Source organism: Pristis pectinata, chromosome X (assembly GCF_009764475.1).
Source record: "Pristis pectinata isolate sPriPec2 chromosome X, sPriPec2.1.pri, whole genome shotgun sequence".
NCBI classification, from domain to species: Eukaryota; Metazoa; Chordata; class Chondrichthyes; order Rhinopristiformes; family Pristidae; genus Pristis; species Pristis pectinata.
In genome coordinates this window covers 11322371-11332648 of record NC_067450.1, presented here as the reverse complement: position 1 = coordinate 11332648, position 10278 = coordinate 11322371, and the positions used below count along the sequence as shown (strand labels likewise).

The 10278-nt window shown below is 42.8% G+C and overlaps 1 protein-coding gene across 2 annotated transcripts in view; it reads right to left on the bottom strand.

The window, feature by feature from the left end:
• Positions 1-1500: 1500 nt before the first annotated feature.
• Positions 1501-10278, bottom strand: part of dazap2 (DAZ associated protein 2) — a 29844-nt gene continuing 21066 nt past the window's right edge. For both annotated transcript variants that reach the window (XM_052009358.1, XM_052009357.1), the window contains 2 exons: positions 6751-6981; positions 1501-2942 (listed from right to left, as the gene is read on the bottom strand). In XM_052009358.1, the coding sequence (XP_051865318.1) occupies positions 2814-2942; positions 6751-6981 (360 nt within the window). In that variant the 3' untranslated portion in view covers positions 1501-2813. The remainder of the gene's footprint in view (positions 2943-6750; positions 6982-10278) is intronic.

Genomic DNA, 10278 nt, shown 5'->3' with positions numbered 1-10278 from the left:
ACATGGATAGGAAAGGTTTAGAGGGATATGGGCCAAATGTGGGCAAATAGGACCTTGGTCAGCACAGGTGAGTTGGGCCAAAGGGCCTGTTTCTGTGCTGTGTTACTCTGTGGCCATATATAGTTTCTGTTTACAAATCCTAGCTCTTCCCAACAGCCTAATAAGTTTGGTAATCTTGTAAAGTCTAACCTGGCATAATATGAGAAATGGCATTTTAATTGTCTCACAATCAGCATTAACCTTGATGGTAAATTTGCCATGACATCAATATTTTCTAAAATTGCAGTATATAGGATTATTTTTAGTGTGCATGTATAAAGTTGCTGCAGTGCCTGTGTTCAGACTCCCGGTTTCTCCAGTATTGCAGTTGTAAATCTGAGCACAGCAGACCAATCCATACAGCTGGCACAATTTCCGGTTAATTACACAATAGTGAGTGTAACTCACATTGACCTCATTGAGCCACTCAGTTCCATGAAAAACAATCTGCATTTCTAGAGTGCCCTTCACACCCAAAGTGCTTTACACCGAATGAAATCTTTTACAAGTGTGCTCAGTGTTGCAATGTAGGAAATGAGCCAATGATTTGCAGACAGACAGAATTGTGATATTGGCCAAATGGTGATGGTTTTGGAGATATTGATTAAATGTTAAGCCTTGGCCGGGACACTGGCTAACTCCCAACTCTTCTATGGATAGTGCCAAAGGTGGCAGACAACATCCTGTCTTTAGCCGGGGCACAGAATACAAGAGCAGGGAGGTTATGATACAACTTCATAAACACTGGTTAAGCCACAGCTGGAGCACTGTGTACAGTTCTGGTCACCTCACTATAGGAGGGGTGGGACTGCATGGGAGAGGGTGCAGAGGAGATTCACCAGGATGTTGTCTGGGACAGAGTGTTTCAGAAATGAGACTGGATGGGTTGGGTCTGTTTTCCTTGGAGCGGAGGAGACTGATCAGGGACCCGACAAATGTATACAAAATTATGAGGGGTATGGATGGTGTGGATATGAAGAAACTTTTCCCCATGGCACAGATGTCTAAGACCATAGGGTATAAGTTTAAGATGAGGAACAAGGGTTTAAGAGGGGATCTGAAGAAGAATTTATCCCCCCAGAGGGGGGTTGGAATCTGGAATGCACTGCCTGAGGGGGTGGTGGAGACAGAGACTCTCACAGCGTTTAAGAAGTGTCTGGATCAGCACTTGAATCACCGAGGCCTGAATTGCTATGGACCAAATGTCACACTGGTATCGATAGTTCTGATGGTCGGCCCAGCCATGATGGGCCGCAGAGCCCATTTCTATGCTGTTTATCTCCAACCCCATGGACTATTTGGAACATTGAACTAAATTTGCAACAGGAAGCCAAGCAATCATACACTCCACATTAGGTGTGAATAAATTGAACTACAATTTCTGTTTGGGCCAATAACCATTTAAAAGCAAAGAGCCTTATTCAAGTCAAGGATATTAAATACCATGAGTCTAGGTTCTGTTAAAGTTGTACATTTTTTTTAATACATTTATCCAACACAGTTTAAGCATGGTAGATCAGTCAGTGGGCACCCAAGGTTACACCTCTGTAACACAATAAACTTGAATTTCCAATGTTCGTCTATACAAAGCTGCCAGCCTCTTGCAACAGTGGTGAAAAGAAAATATTTGATCTATCTGGAATACAGGAAACATTATGCAGACTAACACAAGGAAGATTGTAATGGTACTCAACATGATAACAACTCCATCACAGATCTCATGGGCCTTTTGCTGAGGTTGCCAATTCCCAGCTTTAAAAGTTCTGATTTTCAGAACTTTTGTTCCGACTTTGTAACAGAAGATTCAAATCAGTAATGCACTTCAGAAGCTGAGAAATTATTGACCAACACTGCTCCCTTTGGGTTCGAAGCACGTATGAAAATCTGTGATGCAGAAAGAGCCAAGAGATAGGCAGAAGACTACCCTCACCCTGCAACAATAAGTCTCAAAACAAAATAATTGAGGTGCTCTTCCAGAGATTTGAGTTTGCAGTCAAGTGCACTGGGTCGTAAACATTAACAAATCAGTGGACTAGAAATTTTTCTTTTTATATTTGTGAATTTGACAGTCTGGGCAAATTAGATAGCAAAATAGGATAATGGGATCCTTCAGAAAGTGAGCACAGCAGAAGAGAAACAAGTGCCTCTCCTTCAAATAATTATTTGCGCAAGAACAAGAGATTTCAGATGCACTTAACAAGTTTTTAAAAAAGCTCAGGTTTCCACAGACCTCAGGAATTAGCGCAATTAAATCCTTTGAGCATGGCATTAATATCCATCAAAATTGCATTTATTAAAATGAAAGGCATCTTATCACTTTGTTAATTTTCATGTTAAACAGCAATATACATAAAATCACTATGCAGAGGTTATATGCACACATTTGTATGATAACCAAATCGGTACTGAAAAAGGATCAGAGACACAGCAGCCTGTGATCTTGAAGTACTACTGGCTGATAAATGTTGACATTTAATCATCTTATAGATGCTATTTATTGATTGATTTGGTTTTTTTTTGGTTTTAATTCTAAAACTTAAAAAAGGCACAAACCAAAACAGTTATTTTGGGTTTTGTTGTTGTTTCAATTCAATCCATTTTGTCCTGCTAGCAGTTTTTCTGGTCACACAGGTATACTACAATTTTTCTCGAAGAAAGTGCTTTTAAAAGGCGAACGGATGCTAAGCTATCAAGAAGAATCTATTATTTGTCTAAATAATTGGTAAGGTCCATTGCTTCTTCCACTGCAGGTTCTCGTTCGAGCCTTCATCTAATTACCAGATAGTGTAACCGCCATCAGACCCTCCGGAGAGCCAGCTGCCCTTTTTCTGGGTTACGATGACATTGCCACCCTGCATGGCTGCGATCTGAGCTGCATTAGGAGGACAACCGGGTGGAGGTGGCTAAATCAAGAAAGAAAAATAAAATGTGCTCTTAAATTTAACCAACATTGCTTGGTAAAACCAAATCCTGTGATTAAAAAGCAGACAGCCTAACTTAGCTTGTGCACTTTCGAATTTCTATTTTGCGTTTCTCTTCCAGTTTCTCCTTGCAGAACATTTCCACCCAGGCAAGTCCCTTATTTTCACTGGCAAATGGAAACCAAGTCAACTGGTTGGGGAAGCAAACTGCTGAGAAGGCACTTTATAGTGGGGTAACAAGCAAACCTGATTTGAGCTATTTACTGCATTCTGGCTGTACTCTACAAAACTGTCTTCCTCAAGGGTCCTAATGTTGCACAAATGCAATGAAGTAACACTTGGGCCAGTGTCATTGTTCAGGGAGGTCATCATAATTTTGTGCCTCAAGTCATTTAAGAGACTTGTTATTTGTGGTGATGACACTTTACTTGCCCAAGAAATGCTGGCGGCAGCAAGGAAGTTGAAAAGATATAGTTAAAATGAGTCTTCCTTACAGCTCATCTAAAGCAAAGTCCATGTTGATCCGACTGTCATGCTAAGGGAGCTACTAGTCAAAGAATAACAAGTTGGCCCAGTCATGATCCCAAGAAAGAGTGAAATCTGAAAGATGCAAAGCTGAGAGCTTTCAAGTCTGCTGTACTGCTGGATAAGAAGTATTACTGACCAGATCAAAGTATGGCAGCATCAACTTCAGCATGTTGTTAGCTCATCACATGCTCTAATGTCACAATATCTGGATTTCAAAACCACCCAGTCGTCAGTAAGATGTGCACCAAATTGGCTGATTTAGGTTTGAAACCTGTTTATACTGAGAGCTGCTGCACCAATAAACACGAGAACACATGGGGGACCCAGTCTGCCGTAGTATGAACTTGATGGTTGAAGGGGTGATCGCATAGAATGACAGTGCAGAATGGAAAGTTCACACAACAGAGAGGGTTTGACTGGTCGTACACCTCAGTCTTTCCCGTTCTCTGCAAGGCACAAATCACAAGTGTAACAGAATACTCTCCACCTGCCTGGATGAGAGCAGTTCCAATCACACACAATGACCAAGCAGTCCTCTTGACTGAACATAAGACAGAGGAGCAGGAGGAGGCTATTTGGCCCTTTGAGACTGCTCTGCTATTCATCCAAATCTTCTGCCTCCGCACCATTTTCCAGCACTATCCCCATGTCCCTTGATATATCGGATTTCTGTTTTAGATCAACTCGAAGATTGAGCTTCCACCGCCACAGGGTAGAAAATTCCAAATATTCACCACCTTGAGAGTGAAATTTTTTTCTCCTCTCTCAAACAGCTGACTCCTTATTGTCAAATAATGTTGCTGCTCCTAGACTGCTCAGCCAGGGAAACATCCAGCTAGTGAAGCCTTTTAATCATTTTGGAAGTTTTAATGAGAACACCCCTCATCTAAACTCTCGAGAACACAGCCCCAATCTATTCACTCTCTCCTCGCATGGGAAACCCACCATCCCTGGAGCCTGCCTCACAAATGGTACCACATCCACCACCAGTGTAGTGGTTGCAGTGGGTACTGTTACGAGTCAGGTTGCTATTTGGTGAATGTCCATTAAGGCACCTGGACAGTAGAGTAGTAGTGTGTGTGTGGTGTTACCTCCAAGACAGCAAAACTGTAACAGCGTGTTGGCTGTTTTGCACAGAGCGTCGTGGAGAGCGAGAGGGCAAGACACTGACTGCTGGTCTCTGTATCAATGGATGAAGAACAATAGCTGTGTCTGTCACTACAATCCATGTATGGATTTTTAGAGCAATAAAGTGGAGTCCACTTTGTCGTTAACCTGTAGTGGAAAACAAGTATTTCTGTGGGCAGCCACATATCGAATGCCCTCGGTGTGACAGATACTTCGGAACAAAGCAGTGGAGATTGAGGTGTCGTATGGGTTCCATCGTGGAACATGTGGATTTCGTAATTTCTCTCTACATTTTCTCTTCAGTCAACTGTGGTTTTGCAAAAGCCTTTGCTCACGTTTCACCTATGACTTGCTGAACTGAACTTTGAGAACTATTCCTAGACTTGGGGTTTGGGAATTTGCCACACACACACTTTGAGTTTATTAGTTTTGGGGATTATGTTTAATATCTAACATTTTTACTTTTCTTATTATCACAGCTAGTTATTAATAAAATAGTTTCTAACACTCATACATGACTCGGTGTGTTTCTATTGTTGCTGGTACATAACAGTACCACCTACAAAATAAGACTACTTTCACAGCACCTCCCAAACCTGCGGCCACTACAAAGAAGAAGGGCAGCACAATTTGCAGGCTGGAGACACAAGAGACAGCAGATGCTTGAATCTGGAACAACAAATGAGAGGCTGGAGGAAGTCAGCAGGTCAGGCAGCATCTGTGGAGGGAAATGGACAGTCGACGTCTCAGGTTGAGACAATCTGCAGGTTCCTCTCCAAATTGCACACCTTCTCATCTTGGAAATATATTGTCTTTCCTCTGTGATCGCAGGGTCCAAATCCTGGAACTCCCTACTCAAGAACACTCTGGAGGAAATTTCACCAGGACTGCAGCAATCCAAGAAGGTAGCTCACCGCCACTTTCTCAAGGGCAATTAGGAATGGGCAATAAGGTCTTGCCAGTGACATAGTCATCCTATAGATGAGTAACCAAAAACATTGTGCTGCAGATTGCAAACTAGTTTATTCATGTCAGCAGTCATCCTGTATTTTGGCACCAGAAGTAATTGGGAAAAGAAACAGATGACAACAAGCAAGTGATATTCCGTATGAATTGATAGAGGTGGGGGAAATCTGGCTTCCATAGCACAACATGCAGAAGTCATGGAAAAGGCAAACGTTGCTCAAGGGAAAAAGCACGAATCCCCAGATATGACAGCTGGCTCATACAAAACACTCGTCCATGCTTAGTTTGAGTACAGTGTGCACTTTGGCACGGTGCCACACTACAGGGGACATTGTGACCTTAGAAACAACAAGATCAGTGGATCTGCGCATTTAAGCAATGAGAATAGATTGCTATGAGGACTTTACATCAGAATAAGCTATTCAAGATCTTCAAGGGAACAGATAATCATTCCACAGTATCCTAGAAACCAAGTTAATAAAGCTCTGGGCCAGTAGGAGGTAAGCACGCAGTCAAGTCAAAACATCTTCACAGGATGGTCAACATAGAATAACCTACCCAGGGAGACAGAAATGGATGATGTTTTACATTTTTAAAGAGGGTGATGAATAATTACCACTAAAAAAGTAGAAATGAAGAGGACTTGTGTAGCTCTCTGTAACTACAGGCAGAGAATGATGCGTGGAGTTGCAAGGAGAGGTTAGATATCCAATGATGAGTCTGGAACATGATTCATAGCCTTATGAAATCAGGGAGAAATTTCTCAAAGTTTTGCCACAGGTTTTTCTGCCTCCCTGGAAATTAATACAACTAGAGAGATGGTTAGGGTATGGTACAAAATTGCTCCTTAAGATGGATCAGCTCAGTGTTCCTCAGCCGGATTACCCTTCAAATTTCTTTCTATGTTAAACAGAAAACAATAGTAAAATGGTTTTAAAAAAATTAAAAACACAAAGAATATCAGGCAATGCAGGACAGGTGCACAGGGTTTTTCCAATTATATTCATTACAGCAGATTAGGATTATTGGTCATCATTATTTGTGAGATTGTCGCTGCTTTATATTTGTAGCCGGTTCTATGTCATAACACACAAACAGAAATACCTTCAGGCTAAAACCAGATAGCATATTAGGTACTGTCACAATGCCAGCCGTCCAAAATACTTACTGGGAGATTAGCAGTAGCTCCTGTCCCAAACCTGGCACCTGCATCATATCCTCCTTCCATGAGCACGGTAGATTGTGGAGGGAAGACTTGTGGTACCACATAGTACCTTATGGGTGTGCCCGCCCCTGCTGGATTGACTTGCATTTGCGCTGAGACTGGCACATGAAAATCACCTGGATAGCTAGCACTCATGCGAGGTGGAACCTGGACATATCCTGGCTGTTGTTGGAGCTGAGATGCAAACAAATTCAATTATCGTTTTATAGTAAAGCTAAAATCTTGATATTACAATGCAGTCATCTAAAATATAAAAGGCAAAACAATTCTGGAAACGCACAATAGGCCCACCAATATTTGTAAAGAGAAACAACTTGTTCATGTATCATGTTCTTATGGAGGGTCCACGACATAGACAATAACTTGAAAGGAGGGAGGACATTCAGATTGATCTGCCCACTCTATGTTTGGTCCCAATTTCCAACATTTGTATTCTGCCCTCTGCTCTTTCTCTAAAAATCCTGTTTTAGACCTTTAGTTCCTCTGTGCACTTCTCATACAGAATCATCAATAAAACTGGAGGCAGTAACTTAACTGCAATTATAGACTAGAGAAACAAATATCTTAGATTGAGCACTGCACAGTAAAACAGGGCTGATAACTGTAGTAAAGGAGCCTTTTGAGAAGAGGGATCATAACACGCGAGGAGCCAGGGGATGCGGATGAGGTCTTAAATGAATACTTCTCATCTGTATTCACCAAGGAGAAGGATGGGGAAGATGGTGAATTCAGGGAGGAGTACGTTGATAGTCTCGGGCATGTCAGTATTAAGAAGGAGGCGGCGATGGATGTCTTGGAACGCACAAGGGTGGATAAATCGCCACGGCTGGATGAGATCTATAGGAATACTATGGGAGGCAAGGGTGGAGATTGCCAGGGCCCCGACAGAGATTTTTGCATCTCCATTAGCCACAGGGAAGTACCAGAAGACTGGATGATAGCTACCGTTCCTTTATTTAAGAAGGGCAACCAGGCCAGGGAGCCCTATGTCAGGCGACAATGCTAAGGGACAGGATTTATGTATAGTTGGAAAGGCAAGGGCTGATCAGGGATAGTCAGAATGGGTGAGAGGTTGGGGGGGGGGGGGGTGCGGGGGGTGGAGGTGGGGAGGGAAGAGTCCTGTTCCACTAATTTGAGTGAGTTTTTTTTGAGGAGGCAACTAAGATGATTGATGAAGGTGGGTCAGTAGACATTGTCTATGTGGACTTTATTAAAGCTTTTGACGAGGTCCCATATGGTAGGCTGGTCCGGAAGGTTAAGGCAGATGTGATCCAAAGTGAAATGACTAATTGGATCCAAAATTGGCTTGGTGATAGGAGGCAGAGGGTAGTGGTGAAGGGGCGTTTTTCTGATTGGAAGTCTGTGACTAGTGGTGAACCACAGGGATCAGTGCTGGGACTGTTGTTTATGATAATATGTTAATGACTTGGATGTGAAGATAGGAGGTATGATTCATAAGTTTACAGATGATGTGAAAATTGGCGGTGTGGATAGTGAGGCAGGTTGTCTAAGGCTACAGCAGGATACAGATCAGAGAGAAAGTTGGGCAGAGCATTGAAAGTGGCAACACAGGTTGATAGGGCAGTGAAGGTGGCACATGGCATGTCTTGGTCAGGACATAGAATATAAAAGTTAGGACGTTACCTTGCAACTTTACAAAACACTGGTCTCAGACCTCAGCTGGAGCACTGTGTGCAGTTCTGGTCACCACACTACAGCAAGGATGTGACTGCACTGGAGAGGGTGCAGAGGAGATTCACCAGGGTGTTGCCTGGATTGTTGGACTTTAGTTATGGATAGGTCTGAGCTTGTTTTCCCTGGAGTGAAGGAGGCTGAGGGATGACCTGACAGAGGAAAATTATAAGAGGCATAGATAGGGTAGTCAGATTCTTTTTCCCATGGTAGAGGTAATAAAACCAAGGGGGTATATTAAGGAGAGAGGAAAGAGTTTTAAGGGGGAAATCGAAGGAGAAACTTGTTTTTTTAAAAACTTACAAGTGGTTGATATCTGGAACGAACTACCAGAGGAGGGGGTGGAATCAGACACAATCACTACATTTAGGAGGCATTTAGACAGGCACTTGAATAGGCCAAGCATAGAATGATGCAGACCTAATGCGGGCAAATGGGATTAGTGTAAATAGGAAGAAAAACGGTTGGCATGGTCAGGATGGGCCGAAGGGCCAGTTTCTTTGCTTGTACCACTCTATGACTCTTCCCCTTATCTTCCACCCCAGCAACCTCCACATTCACTGAGACTCTAGTTGTCATGTTAATTTTCCATCCAACACACATCACTGTGTCTTTGACATGGCCCAACTTAAACCCGATGAAGAACATCTGACTAGGCATGTTAGATCCCCTGGGACTCAACACTGTATTCAACAATTGCAGAGAACCAGTCTTTTCAGTTTGAATCAGAACCAGACAGTTTTGACGAAAGATCATCAAGGTGTAATGTTAGCTCAATTCTTCTCTCTCTGCACAGATGCTGACAGATCAGCTATGATTAATGAGCCTTCACCACCGCCACCGCGTAATATTCAGTCTCTCTTGGTCTCCACCCTATCGTAGATATTTCCCACCACCCTCTCCCCCTTCTCTACAATTTAAAATGTTTTCCTAACTTTTCCTGTTTCTGATGAAAGATCAGAAATATTAATCTTTCTTTTCTGTCTGACCAGCATTTTCTATTTTTATTTCAGATTTATAGCATCTGTAGTTTTTCTGCCTTTCGTAAAATATTAGTCCTCACTTCCAGCTGTCCACAGCAGTAGACCTGTGCTCCAAAACCAGCTGTGCTTCCAGCTAAGCTGCTCCACTACAACTGCAGAACTAGCATCAAACCAACAATGTGGCAAATTGCCCAGATATGTCCTGTCCAATACTGTCAGACAAACCCAAGCCGACCTACTTATCACCAAATCAGTTTATTAGTAGTCATCAGGAAAGTGATGGAAATATCATTGACAGTGCTAGCAAGTAGACCAATGGCCAAAGAGCTGAATTCCAGAGGTGAGGCGAGAGTGGCTGTCCTTAACATCAAGGCAGCATTTGACCCAGTGTGGCATTAAGGAGTCTGGTAAAAGTGAAGTCAATGGAGTCTTAGCTTACACAAAGGAAGGGGGTTGTGGTTGTTGGAGGTCAATCATCCCAGCCTCAGGACATCACTGCAGGAGTTCCTCAGGGCAGTGCCCTGGACCCAACCATCTTCAGCTGTTTCATCAATGACCTTCCATCATAAAAGTCAGAAGTGGGGATGTTTATTGACGATTGCACTATGTTCAGGTAATGAACTAGTGCACGTCTGCATGCTGCAAGACCTAAACAACTTGGTCCACAGGTTCCAAGTAACATCCACACCACAAAAGTATCAGCTAACAACTATATCCCATAAGAGAATGTCTAACCACCTCCCCTTGACATTCAGTGAGATTGCCAAGTCCCCCACCATCACCTTCCTGGGAGTAA